The sequence below is a fragment of the Rutidosis leptorrhynchoides genome, chromosome 3 (assembly GCF_046630445.1).
Source record: "Rutidosis leptorrhynchoides isolate AG116_Rl617_1_P2 chromosome 3, CSIRO_AGI_Rlap_v1, whole genome shotgun sequence".
Classification (NCBI taxonomy): domain Eukaryota; kingdom Viridiplantae; phylum Streptophyta; class Magnoliopsida; order Asterales; family Asteraceae; genus Rutidosis; species Rutidosis leptorrhynchoides.
The window spans coordinates 492,501,802-492,516,352 of NC_092335.1; the positions used below are offsets into that span (position 1 = coordinate 492,501,802).

Below are 14,551 nucleotides of genomic sequence, written 5' to 3' on the forward strand. Positions count from 1 at the left end.
ATGGTTCTCATCCTTGATACATATAGCTTCAAGTGTACAACTCGTTGATGTGTTTGCATCATTTTCACCAAGGTTTGACCATCATAACCCAAGTGTAAGTCTAAAACATGAAGCACAACTCACTTAAGTGTTGCAAGTGTTTTGATGAACCAAAGTTACATCAAAGTCTTAGATTCAACACATACATGAAATGTAAAAGTAATATTAACCAAGTTTTGACTATTATGACACAAGTGTAGGTCTAAGACCTGTAGCACAACTCACTTAAGAGTTGCATGAAGTTTGATGAACCAAAGTTACATCAAAGTCTTAGATCTAACACATACATGAACTTTAAAACTAATAATAAGTTACAAACTTGAAAGTAAACTTATGAAATCAAGATCTTGGGTTGTAGAAGATAGTTCTTAGTTTGATCTTGAAGATCCATGACTCAAAAGTCTAGATCTAACATAAGTGTACCAAGTTATAATTATAGAAAGCTTACTTACATGTTCTTGAACTTTTAAAGTTAACTTTAGTTCAAGATTAATGAGATCAAAGTTAACTAGTAACATTTGACCAATTTTAACCAACATACATGAAATTAAAGTGCATAAAATGAAGTAATAAACTAAGTAAACAAGTAAATAATTCATGGTGGTTCATACTTTAAAGATTCAAACCAAAGTTTGATCTTTAAGAAAGTAAACTTTAAAGTTTACTAACATGGATTACAAATATGAGTTTTACAACCATGAACTTACAAACTTTAAAACAACATATGTAGAACATAAACTAGTAAGTTTAGTTCTTGAGTGTTCTTGAAATTACAAGATAAAAGAAGAATGAAACTAGTAAGTTTGATTCTTGAAACTAGTAAGTAAATAATAAATAACAACTTGTAAGTAAGTAATAACAACAATAAATAACAAAACAATAATCAAAGAACAAGTGATGATGATGATTATGTATGTATGTAATTCGGTTTTACAAAGAAAAAGAAAGGAAGAAAAAGCTTCAAGTTTACTTACAAGAACTAGAGAAAAGAGAGAAAGTGTGAGAGAAAAATGAAATGCAAGTTTGAAGTGTGAGTTGAAATGAGAGAATGCAAGATAAGGTAATACAAAAAGTGAAACAAAAACTCCCCCATGTGTTAAGTTGGTCGACGGTTGGGAAGAGGAAAGGGAGGAGGAGAAGAACCACTAGTCTCTTGCATGGTAAAGTCTTTAAAGTTGGTTAATAAGGGTGATTTCATGGGAATGGTGTGTAACTAGATTCCAATGTGACTTAAACTAACTAGTTACACTTAAATGGGTTACTTACATGTAAGTATGGGCTAATAAGTCCACTAAAGAAGTAGGGTGGGCTCTTTAAGTCCATGTACAAAAATAAAGCCCAAGTTCCAAGTTTGTAAGTAATTAACAAGTAATCCAATAAAAGCCCATGTAATTAACTAATAACCTTAGTTAAATAAAATGATTAATAAAACTTAATCATGAACGTAAATAATACTTGAAAATATTATTTGTGTAAGTTTCGTGTGTCACAAAGACGTTTCGGGCAATTAAAATCAAGTACGGGCATTCATGGCAACATGTAAATGTAATAACATACATTCGTTTAATCACACGTATTAATAATAATAATTATTAATAAATAAACGTTGAAAAATCCAAGGTCGTTACATAAATGAAGCCCTTCCATGACTAAGAACAAAAAAGGACTAATTGGGTCACCTTGACGAAGACCACGGTGTAACCGGAACTCTCCTATTGGACTATCATTAACAAGAATAGATGTCTTTGCATTGTAAAGACTCATACGGATCCAACACGCCATCGTTCACCAAATCCAACGTAATAAACATGTGATCTAGAAACTCCCAGCTGAGAGTGTCATATGCTTTGTCAAAGTCAACTTTAAAAATCATAAGGCGCTTTTTCTTCAATTTGAACCAACTAAATATTTCATTTACAATCAAAGGACCATCAAGAATTTGTCGACCTTTGATGAAATTCGATTTTTCTTGTGATATAACTTTGTCAATAACCAAGGACAAACGGTTTGCTAAGATTTTAGTTATAATCTTATATTGCACTCCTATTAATGAAATAGGCCTATAATCTTAATGCAAGTCGGGTTTTGAACTTTTGAAATCAAAGAAATAAAGGCCGAAGAAGCACCTTTTAGCATCTAGATATTGTTAAAAGTTGCAGTAATCGACTCCACCAAATCATGTTTTAGACTATCCGAATATTTTTCTGATAAACAATAACGTGAACCATTCGGGCTCGGTGATTTATCGTTACCACACTCCCAAACCGCGGATCGAATTTCGTCCTCCATAACATCTCGTTGTAACATTTTGTTGTCTGTTTCCAAAAACCGTGAGTCAACAGCTAAGTTTGGCAGCACATGATTCAATTGGCAGCTTGAAAATTTATATCTATAAAATTTCTAGTAAGCGTTTTTTATAATAGCCGGATCCATCACTCAAACACTATTTAACGATAAGCCTTGAATTGATTGTTTGTTATGACAATGCTTTAGCATTCCATGAAAAATTTTTGTGTTCTATTCTCCTTCTACATTCCATTTTATTTTCAATTTTTGGATTACATCTTTATCTTCTACCTTTTGAATTTCATTGAACTCATTTGCATATCCAATCTTTCTTTAAGTTCGACATCCGTAGCCATATATGCATCAATCTTTTGTTCTAGATCACCCACCTTTTCTTGAATAATTATGAAACGAGATTTCATCTCTCTACGTTTCACCAGTAGTATTATTTAAGTCTTTTAAGGGCGAAAGTGGCATTCTTTCGGATAGTGAACAAAAGTTAATGAAAGAAGCGAGAAAGAAATGGTTGGAGAAAGATAGAGTAAAAGCCAATATGTTGAAACAAAAAGCACGTGTCAAATGGATTCTTGAAGGAGACGAGAACTCAAAGTTTTTTCATTCGATCTTAAAGAAGAGATATAGTAAAAGCAACATAAAGGGGATTAGTGTTAATGGGATTTGGTCCGAGGAACCGGAGTGCATCAAAGTGGCGGCTCATGGACATTTTGCTAGAATTTTTGATGGGCGGGTTGAGGGTAGATTAAGTATGGAAGATTTCGAGTACCCTAGTCTCTCGGGTGAAATGGTTGAGGAGCTTGAAAAATTCATTGACGAGAAAGAGATTCTTGAAGCTATCAAAGATTGTGGTAGTTCGAAGGCTCCGGGCCCGGATGGATTTAACATGTTATTTTTTAAGAAATTTTGGGACATTATTAAAGATGATTTGGTGGCGGCTATCACTTGGTTTTGGGAACATGGAGAGATCTCACGAGGTTGTAATGCTTCATTTATCACGTTAGTCCCTAAAAAGAATGATCCTATGGGATTTGGTGATTTTCGACCTATTAGCTTGATAAATAGCTATTATAAAATTATAGCAAAAATCTTGTCAAATAGGCTGAGAAAGGTGGTCCCTCATCTAGTAGGCTCGGAGCAATCGGCTTTTATGAAAGGTAGATGTATTCTTGACGGAGCACTAATTGCAAACGAAACGATCGAGTTTCTTAAGAGGAAAAAGCAAAAGGGTTTCGTGTTTAAAGTAGACTTTGAAAAGGCGTTTGATTGTTTGGATTGGGATTTTTTAATGGAGGTAATGACTTGTATGGGTTTTGGTGAGAAATGGAGAAAGTGGATTCTCTCTTGTTTAAAATCCGCCTCCATTTCGGTGTTAGTAAACGGTTCCCCTACACATGAATTCTCACTCGGTAAAGGGGTACGCCAAGGGGATCCTCTCTCCCCCTTCCTATTTATTCTTGCCGCGGAGGGTCTTAACATCCTTACCAAAGTGGCGATAAATAAAGGTATGTATAAGGGCGTGGAGGTAGGAAGAGATAAAATCCTAATTTCGCATCTTCAATATGCGGATGATACCATCTTCTTTGGTAATATGGATCGTGTGAATGCAAAAAATCTCATTACTTTAATAAAGTGCTTTGAAGATAGTTCGGGGTTAAGGGTAAATCTACAAAAGAGTTGCGTGCTTGGTGTGTGTTGTAGCCAAGTGGAAATAGATTCTCTTGCGAATTTGATGAAATGTCAAGCCGGGTCACTTCCTTTTACATACCTCGGTTTACCCATTGGAGTTAACATGAATAAAAAACAAGCATGGGAACCGGTTGTCGAAAAATTCAAGAGTCGTCTCTCGGATTGGAAAATGCGAACAACCTCATTTGGGGGTCGTTTAGTCCTAATCAAGTCGGTTTTAAGTAGTCTACCGTTATACTATTTCTCACTCTACCGTGCTCCACCGTGCATAATTAAATCCCTTGAGAGCTTGAGAAGAGTGTTTTTTTGGGGCGGGGACTCATCGGGTTCTAAAATCTCTTGGGTAAAGTGGGAGATTGTGATTGCACCGTTCGGGGCGGGGGGGTTAAATATTGGGAATTTAAATTTCAAAAACCTAGCCTTATTGAGTAAATGGTGGTGGAGGTTTAAAACCGAAACCAATTCATTATGGGCCACTTTAATTAGAAGTATTTATGGTCCTCATGGGAATCTTTTGGGGGAATGCGGGTCAAACCGTATTTCTACTTTGGGTGTTTGGAATAATATAATTCGTGCAGGTTATGCTATTGATGACTTACAGATCCCGTTCTCTACGTCTTTCTCAAAAGACTTAGGGGATGGAAGGACAACTTCTTTTTGGAATGACAAGTGGATAGGAGACAACTGTTTCAGGATCATGTTCCCGAGGGTGTTCATGTTGGAATCCAATAAAGAGGTAACTGTCCGCGAAAGATTGTGTGGAGCTGATGGAATAGCCGCTGTTAATTCTGTCAGTTCTGCTCAGATTGGGACTGATGACAATTTTAGTGATGTTGTTTTTGACCAAGCTGCTGTCCAGGAAGCTGATTTTCGAGAGGCTGTTTCTGTTGTAGATACTCGCCAGGCTGCGAATCACGGACCCAACCCACATGCTGTTAATTATGCAGATTCAGCGAAAAACGGAACTGTTAATTCGAGATCGAAACCAGACTCTTGTTTCCACGGATCGAGCCTGAATTCTGCTGCTGCTATCGAGAGTACAAGAATCTTAGCCGCTGGATCAGAACCTTTTCAACCGATTGTTTCTGCTTCTGCAGCTTCTAATCCGTTCACAAATGCTACGTTAGCTTCTGCTGCTTCATTTATTAGAACTGATAATTCTTATTTAAATGCTGCAGGTATCGAGGAAAGTGTCGGGACGGTTACGGTCAATTGGGAGTGGGTTAGAGAGCCAACGGGCCGGTCTCAAGATGAGCTACAGAGACTTCTAAATTTAATCCGATCAGTAACACTAACGGATAGCGCGAGCAATTCATGGTCGTGGACACTATGTCCTAATGGTTTGTTCTCGGTCAAAAAACTCTCGTCTTTAATGGAGGAACAAAAATACAGTGATGCGTTAAGTGCGGGAGTCGAGACTAGTCGTAACCCTCTTGTTCCAAAGAAAATCGAAATCTTTGCGTGGCGGACTCTTAAAAAACGTCTTCCCATAAGATTAGAATTAGACAAGAGGGGTGTCGACCTTCATAGTGTTCGATGCCCAATATGTGATGAAGACGTGGAATCCGTGGATCATATTCTCATCTTTTGTAGGCTCGCTCAAGAGATTTGGTCTCGGGTCTTTAATTGGTGGGGAGTTGGACCTTTTTCATACTTTAGTGTTGCCGAACTCTTACAAAAGCACCCGGGTCAAATCAAGTCTACAAAAGGCGCTCTATGTTGGCAAGCGATGATTTGGACTAGCGCATATCTCATTTGGAAAAATAGAAATACTATGGTATTCAAAGGAAAAGGGTGGAATGCCCCGGTTGCACTAAACGAGATTCAAGTACTTTCGTTCGATTGGGTTTCAAGAAGGAGTAAGGATTTGAAGATAGATTGGCACCTTTGGTTAACCGACCCACTCCTAATTGTCGTGTAGCCGCCTTGATGCTTTCTCCGCATCCTTGCGGTTATTTAGTGTTTCGTGTTCTAGTAATGTAGCTCGTGTATCGTATGTATTGTATATAGGGTGGTTTAACCCCCAAACGTTGTACTCATATTCGTGAATCAATCCATATTTGCTTTTCAAAAAAAAAAAAATTATTTAAGTCTTTTAATTTGTTACTAATTTCTTTTGATATGATTGATTCATATCTCTCTTCTCTCTCTTATATTTTATAGCAAAAACAATATTACCAAAACATATTACCAAAAATAAATTATGGAAAAAAGCTAACCATTAGATAGAAAAGAATCATTAAATTATAACCATTAGATTGAGATTAATAGCATTATTTGCTAGTATATATGGAGTCTGATGATTTTCAATAATATGTTTGCCTTTTCTTTAACCTTTACCAATTCTAATACGCTCATTACTCATTTACTAAATATTAATTTAGTGTTCCTATATTACTTTATAACTCTTTTTTTTTCCTGAAAGACAAAACAATTCATTCATTCAAAGATAATTTATAATTTATATTTCATTCATTCAAAACAATTCATTCATTAATTTATAATTTATAATTATAATAATTCCAATCTCAAAGATAATACTCCCTAAAATAGATAGATATGATTAAAATAACAATTTCAATATATAAATATAAATTAATTAATAAAAAATTAGCTTAATGATCTTGGTGAATATCTGTTTTAAGACGAAAGTCGATCAGTTCTTATTATCTTTAGATGTAGATAAATTCTAAAAGCTATCAAGCTTATTAATTTAGCCTTATTTTTCTTAACTCAATATATGATAATAAAATATTTTGCTATAAAATAAACTATGATAAATAATAAACTAAAACCACACAGAAAATTGGATAAGTATATTCCAAAGATTTCGTTCATTTCAAATAAAAAATTTGAGAATTGAAGATTAGATGAAGAGCAAAATGTAAAATTTGGATAATTAAATGTGCGTATTCTTATTCTTAAATTAATAGGATGTTTTTTTTTTTAACTCTTGTAATATTTTATGTTCCTCAGTAATAAATTTTGTATTGTCTTTTATATGCTTAAAAAAAGTTGATTTATAACTTAAGACCATTATTTATTTGTTCTTATTTGCAGGGGCGATCTTAAGTGGGGACAAGGGGGTGCTCGTACGCAGTCGATTTTGAAATTTTAGTATTTTTTTTTTGGATTTTTCGACTTTGTCCTGGGTGGATTTGTTTTTGTGCCCCAAAACCTAAATATTTTGTCCTAAAACCTTTAAATTATGCTCAAAAATCTACAAATTTTGACCCAAAAACCTTAAAATTTTGCCCACAAACCTTCAAATTTTGCCTAAAAACCTTCTTTTTTTACCCCAAAACCTCCATATTTTGCCCAAAAAAATTTATACGGTTTTAAAAATTTGTTCGCCCCAGGTGAAAAAAAATCTTGGTTCCGCCACTGCTTATTTGTGATTTATTCAACAAACTAATATGTGTGAAACAATTTTTGGATCTGTTATTGATATGGTTTTGAATTGAATAACTTCGAACTATTAATCACATCTTTTGGGGCACCGAATTGTGACGTTAGATGTGAAAGTCGAATTCAGTATGGATCGTAAGGGAATAAAAGCTACATATTCATCTTACATCTAGGTATGGCAACAAGCTTGTATGGGCCGGGTATAGGTAATCTCGGCCCCATACGGTCATACACGATACTCTGTCCCAAACTCGGATTTATATTGACGATTCTCATTTATTTATTAACTGTCGGGTTTACAGTTTTTCCAGTCATCGTTAAATTTGATATGTGCTCTATTTTTAATAATGTATAGGTAATCCCGACCCCTAACACGATTAAGAAACTCTGTTCAAACTCAAATTTATATCTGACGGTTCTCGTTTATTTATTAAGTGTCGGGTTAACGGGTTCCCCATCATCAATATTTATGACATCCTCTATTTTTAACGATGTTTTCATTGTAGTATGACAGTATCAAATGGTGTGTCAGTCCCGCAAAAACGTGGGCTATAAAGTAATTTTTAGTAAGAATTTTATAATCTTATACGAGTAATTTTTTCATTTCTAATCAATCTTATAATCGTCAATAATCAATAATCCCTCATTATATGTAGACATTAAGGTTGTTGTTGCCGATACACATGTTTTTGCAACAATTAAGGTGGTTGTAAACATGAAAAAAAGTATGTACAGCGCGATTAACTATTAACTACAGTAATATACATTATTTTCAGGCGTATTAACGAGCTAATGTTTTTGCCTACAAAAATATTAAAATAAATAATAAAAATAATTCCACTCTATTCCATGATTTTGTTTTATTTAACTATCACCACCGACATTGGAAACACCCACCGGAAGTCCGTAACTGAACCTGGACGTTTGCAGAGCCCAAAAAATTCTAAACTTTAGTCAATGAAATTTTTACAATTTTGTTTTTTAGCAATTAATTATTATTATTAAATTTAATAAATCCTAATCAGTAATACGTGTAACTCATTATCCAATCCCAGCTACACACACTATTCCCACACGTCTATTATATAAACTCCATATCAATCACAGCATCACTAATTCATTAAACGAATTTCTTCATCTCATTATCCGATCAAAAAACTAAAGAGCAACAGTTCAAATCAAACATGTTGGCTGTATTCCAGAAAACAGTAGCAAAAAGCCCTGAGGGATTACAAACCCAACAAGAAGCATCTTCACTAAATGCACTTAAAGATGCTTTTCTTGCTACTCACTTTACGTCCATTCATCCTTCGGCTGTCACCATTAATCTTGGTCACTCTGGTTTAATCTCTTACTCTGTTGATAAACAAAACCCTCTTTTACCAAGGTATATGTTTGATCTGATTGTATGAATCTAGGAACTTACTAATTTGTGTGATTTAATTTTAATTTAAGTATTAAGATTTAAGAATGGATCTTTCTGTTAAATGGAGAAAAAAAAATCAAACCTTTGTATATTGATGAATCTTGATTGTTGTTACTTTGATCTTGAAGTTAAAGTTGAAGTTGCGATCAAATAATAAGTATTTTGCTAGACTAAAATCTCCGATCTTGCTGTTTGGGTTGAGCCAAAAGGGTGTTTGGTTCATTGGTTAGGAATCAACATGGGTATGGATTTGATAGTAGGGTGAAATAGGTATGGGTATAGCTTTACAAAGTTTTGTTTAGTTTATGAGAGGGTTTGGGTTTTTAACTACGTAGAAATGGTAATGGCTAACAAAACCCATCCCTTGGATATATATATTTTTTTAAGAAAGAAAAAATATATATATCTATATATAAAGAGCCATTAGTCAAATGCTCTTAATGTGTAACATTGTCATTCCATGATTCTGAAAGCATAAATAATCCGACAACTTAAAACCTAGATCCAATTCATTCATTTAGTCTACTGGTCTCATAAATCATAATATGTATTAAATGTACCATTAACTACAAGATTGAGTCATTTTCTTAGCAGTATTAAGTATTTTTTTTTCCTTTAATTTTTGGGCAGCTAGACTAACATTATTATATTGTTCTATATTTTTTGTTGTTACGTGGTTGCTAGATTGTTTGCTGTTGTGGACGACATATTCTGCTTATTCCAAGGTCATGTGGAGAATGTTGCGCCTCTTAAGCAACAATACGGATTAAGCAAGACAGCAAACGAAGTGATAATTGTTATCGAGGCTTATAGAACACTAAGGGATAGAGGTCCGTACCCTGCAGACCAAGTTGTTAGAGACCTACAGGGAAAATTTGCTTTTATCCTCTATGACAGCACCACAAAGTCCACATTCATAGCTGCCGTGAGTAATTTAACTCTTAATTTTGAATTATTTATTATAAGTATCTTAGAATTTAGATGTGACTTAGAACTTACAATTATCGCATCTACAATATAGGATGCTGATGGCAGTGTGCCATTCTTTTGGGGGACTGATTCAGAAGAAAATTTGGTGCTCTCTGATGATGTTGAAACTGTAAAGAAAGGATGTGGGAAGTCCTTCGCACCATTCCCAAAAGGTTAACGTGCTGTGTTTTTTAACGTTTTATTTGGTGTGATCAGTTTTAACAAAAGCTCAAAGCTAAGTCTTATGATTATTTCACATATGGTGGAATTAGTCATTTTTAAACTACATCCATGCTAAGAACATTGCATAGAAGGCCTGAAAGGAGTCCTTCGATAACATGAGAGTAGTTTGTTGAATGTTTTTCGATACCAACTTACATTTTACTAAAAATTTGGATCATATAGATTAGCTATAGATAACCGGTATTTGTTAAATACCACATTACAATTGGGAATTGACATACACCCACTGTATTTGGTTTTAGCACAAATGGTCAAAGTATTTTTGTTTTCAAGAGGCAAAGAAGGGTTTATATTAGAAGTTTGCAAAATGGATGTGTTAGGCGGGTCGGGAAGGTTGATTAACGTTCAAAAAGGGGTTGTCCAATTCTTTAAGTATGATTATGAATAAATGATATTTGTTAAACCAATAAGATTTCTAATATGTTAAGCGATTGAGTCAAAGAGTAGGAAGTTTTTGACCCATTAGACCTGATTTGTACCTGTAGAGAATAAACATCCCCAGAATCATACACGGTTTTATTAAAATGTGTTCCCTTACAGTTGTTTTTCGTTTATTATTCAGGATGTTTCTTCACAACATCTGGCGGGTTACGGAGCTTTGAGCATCCTTTCAATGAATTGAAGCCAGTGCCAAGAGTGGACAGTTCGGGGGAGATGTGCGGTGCGAATTTCAAGGTGGATTCAGAGTCCAAGAAAGAGTCGGGAATGCCCAGAGTCGGGAGTGCTGCTAACTGGTCCCAACACTACTAAACCGAATCTTGATATGGGAGCAAAAGACTAATATTGTCCCTGTTATATAAATAACGTGTTTTATTGGTTCCTTTGTTATTAATAGGATATCCTTTCTAGGGCTAAGAGAGTACTATATAACATGAAACAATGTGTGTGTGGAAACTCTGTTTATTTGCTTAAGATGGAATATGTGGTGTGTATTTCATCAGTTTTAAAAAAATTGTTTCGTATTATGAGAAAGCGAATACAGGGAATAAAATTCGAGAAATAATAAAATGACACTAATATGCAGGAATAAAATTTAGCAATATCAGAGTGTCACTTATAATCAGGCATTGTTATAGCAAAGTAGAACATAGAAACTATAATATGGTGTTCAATGCACAGCTAAAAGTAAAATATAAAAACTATTATCAGGCATTGTTGTTGCAAACAACAACAACAAAACCACATAAGTAGAGTATAATCAGGCATATATGTAACTACCAGGCATTTATAAACATAGTTGCTGCAGTGAGTTCAGTCCTTTGCATCTGCAATTCCTCCTGCTGTTATCTGAAATATGTGATTTTATCGTCAAGAAAAACACGTGTACGTGATCAGAAAAAGTTTAACAGTCATGCATATAAAATGGTATGTGAGGATATTGCTTCCGACTCTGGGAGATTTGGTGCATCAAACACTTTGCAGACACGCTGTTCACCCTTGCCTTTCCTAAACATCAACCTGACAGTGGCTGCATGAGCAAGAACATGGCCCCCTGCTGGTTTCTTTGGGTCTGATATGAACACCCCACCGCCTGGATCAGCAATCACTGCAACATACAATTATAATTTTTTTAATTTTTAGTGACACGAAGTATAATGTTGCACAAAAGGCAGACTGTTTTCAAATTTAGCAGTGATGTACAACCTTGGTTTGTCATATACACTGCAACATTAAATTCTTCAGCAATCTTGGTTAATCGGGAGAGCATTTGAGCCAGCTTTTGCTGTATAAGATAATTTATTGCACGAATGTCACTAATGGATATGATTATAGAAGATGCACAAGCAATTATTATTGATAAAGGAGTTCTTAAATAAGTAATAGAAGGTAAACCTGGCGCTCTGCAAGTTCTCCTCTTCCTGTGAAGTCTACTCGGAACAGAGCAATAACAGAATCAACAATCTGGGAAATAATTAGATTCGATTCAGAATATGAATCAGTATATAAGAAAATAAGAACAAGTTTAATTTGAGAACATTTGGCTCGAAAATCACACCAGTAGTCTGAAAGGTTCCTCAGACATCTTTGCTGCCAAACCAAGTAGCAGGTTGTATTGATGCTCGTATGTGTATGCACGTGCATATATAATCTTCAGTATATGTGGGAGAAGAGTAAATCAGTAAACATGCAAAATAGCAATTATAAATCAATAAAAAAGTATCATTACATTATCAAGAACAGCTCCAGGATCCATCCCAAACCTTTCAGCAATGGGTACAATACGATCAGGTCGGCTGCAAGCACGTTTTATTAAGGAAATGCAAGCATAGGTGAACATACTTATGTCTGAGGGCATAATTCTGTAATTTCTATTTGGATAATATAAAATAAATCAAAAGACATACAGAAGTTTTTAAATTATACAGTATATAAGAGTAGTCAGAACCAACAAGGATACAAAGTTCCCTCAGTATCAATATAAGCAACCTTCCCATTCCCTCCTTTCATGCTAGTAGGAAGCTGCATGGATGAGGCAATCAATGTTTAAGCACTAAAACAAATCAGATTTGCTCCAATCACAATAATTAAAGAATGTAGCATATTAGTAGTGATATGAATAACAGTTCTAAATATGATGCAGAAAACCACTAAAAAGCAATGTGCATTCCAAAATTTTAAACAAACACATGTGATCACAACGCAAGTAGCCTCAAAATGAGAGAAAACCTGTGTTGAAACGCAAAGAGTATGAGCCAGCTGTGTCTTTCCAGACCTGGAAAGTAACATTGATGAGGGCATTATAAAACACATATCATGAAGATTCATTTAAATAAGGGTACATGATATGCTTCATAATCTCACCTGAACTCCCCAAAAGCTTCAGTAATTTGTAGAGTCTCAATACCACCTTTCCAAATTCATAAACAACATACAGATATTATATTTTAAATAAATGAATCTAAGTTAATACAAAAAATACTATATCAATTCTCAAGTTTACACCTCCTAGCAATTCATCAAGAGCTTGACTTCCAGTAGTGATGCGGACAACAGCTTTCCTCTATTTCACAAAACAAAACAGAATATTATTCAAGCTTAACTCAGAACTCAGTTAGCAATTTAACAAAAAATATTAAGCATTATGCAATTACAAGTCAAACTAATGAGCATCTTACTTTTAACAGAGCATCACTTCCAGTGATATAGCCAAAATTCTGAATAACAAGAAGAACCAAAACACTTGAATAATATTGCATAAGAAGATCAAGTAAAGCAGAATTCATTACAATCAACAGGCAACATCACTAACCACTATCTTCTCAGCAGCTTCACAAATCTTATCAACTTTAGCCTCAGATAATCCTTTTATAGCAGTCAAGTTCTACAGCATAAAATGACCTTAACTATAAGCTATCAAATAATTAGATATTAATCCAAAAACATGCCTGTTTAAATCAATAATTACCTTCTTCGTGTGCATCATCAAGCCATTACATGTATATATTCCTGCATCTTGCAGTTTCTTAACATCTCCAGCATTTATTCCATGAGAAGTCACTGAAAATAACATAAACACCAAAGGTTTCACACTATTCATGAAAATTCTTCCTGAACTACACTAAACAAATCATTTTAAGCAAACACACAGAAATTTATATATTCACAAAACTAACCGGATCATGCACCATTTACATACAGCTTGAGACATGTAAATCTAATTACTACCAGTGCTTTTTAACAAATACTGTATGATCATAATTATAACGATTCTGATATTTGATTACGAAATTAATCACATCATGAACTCATCAATTCACAAAACAAATAAAACTCAAAATCTAATTACTACGATTTCAGGTCAATATATTCGATCCTATAGTTAAAACGTAGAATCAATGAATCGCATAACTGATTATGAAAATAAATTCGTACTGACAGGATCTCTGAAATTCGCATAACATTTAGTAAAAGTAAAACTCATAATCTAATCACGACGAGTTCAGATCAGTAATTTTGAAGTAATAATTAACGAATCAGATATTTGACAGATGAAATAAATTTCGTACGTACATGAATTTGACAATTCGCAAGGAAGAGCAAAATAGAACTTACGGAGCATAATCTAATTAATCCGAGTTCAGTTCGATAAATTTGAACATACGATTAGTATTTTAGGTACTTACAACGAATCTGAATCTGTAAGGACGAGAACTCGTATTTCACGTAACAAACAGCGTAAACATGATGATCTTCGAACAACGAAATTTAGAGAAACATTTAAATACAGATATAATAAGTATAGGCTTACGCTTATCAATTGCTTCGAATAGATCTTCATCTTCGTCAATTTCTTCACGTTCAACAAGCTGCAATTGGCTCAGTTCTTCGGATCTGTAAAACAAAACGTTAACAAAATAGTTAGTAAATATCGTTAAAGTGCATAATCGTATCATGATTTCAGACTGAATGAGTTATTATCGAATTAGAGGTTTACTTGAACGATTGCATTTTCGAATTTTTGAGTTTGAAATGCTT

General features: G+C 34.2%; 2 protein-coding genes across 2 annotated transcripts; one reads left to right on the forward strand and one right to left on the reverse strand.

Moving 5' to 3' along the window:
* Window positions 1-8,545: 8,545 nt before the first annotated feature.
* Window positions 8,546-11,095, forward strand: LOC139898197 (stem-specific protein TSJT1-like). The gene is made up of 4 exons (XM_071880924.1): window positions 8,546-8,824; window positions 9,548-9,788; window positions 9,885-10,005; window positions 10,638-11,095. The coding sequence occupies exons 1-4, from the start codon at window positions 8,622-8,624 to the stop codon at window positions 10,823-10,825; spliced, it is 753 nt and encodes a 250-aa protein (XP_071737025.1). The 5' UTR covers window positions 8,546-8,621; the 3' UTR covers window positions 10,826-11,095.
* Window positions 11,096-11,424: 329 nt separating this feature from the next.
* Window positions 11,425-14,469, reverse strand: LOC139901764 (meiotic recombination protein DMC1 homolog). Its single transcript, XM_071884442.1, has 13 exons — window positions 14,325-14,469; window positions 13,482-13,573; window positions 13,326-13,397; window positions 13,192-13,230; window positions 13,019-13,076; window positions 12,878-12,923; window positions 12,743-12,788; window positions 12,474-12,535; window positions 12,243-12,309; window positions 12,072-12,164; window positions 11,909-11,977; window positions 11,720-11,798; window positions 11,425-11,621 (listed from the first exon to the last, which is right to left on the reverse strand). Exons 1-13 carry the CDS (start codon window positions 14,467-14,469, stop codon window positions 11,425-11,427), a joined length of 1,065 nt encoding a protein of 354 aa, XP_071740543.1.
* Window positions 14,470-14,551: the final 82 nt, after the last annotated feature.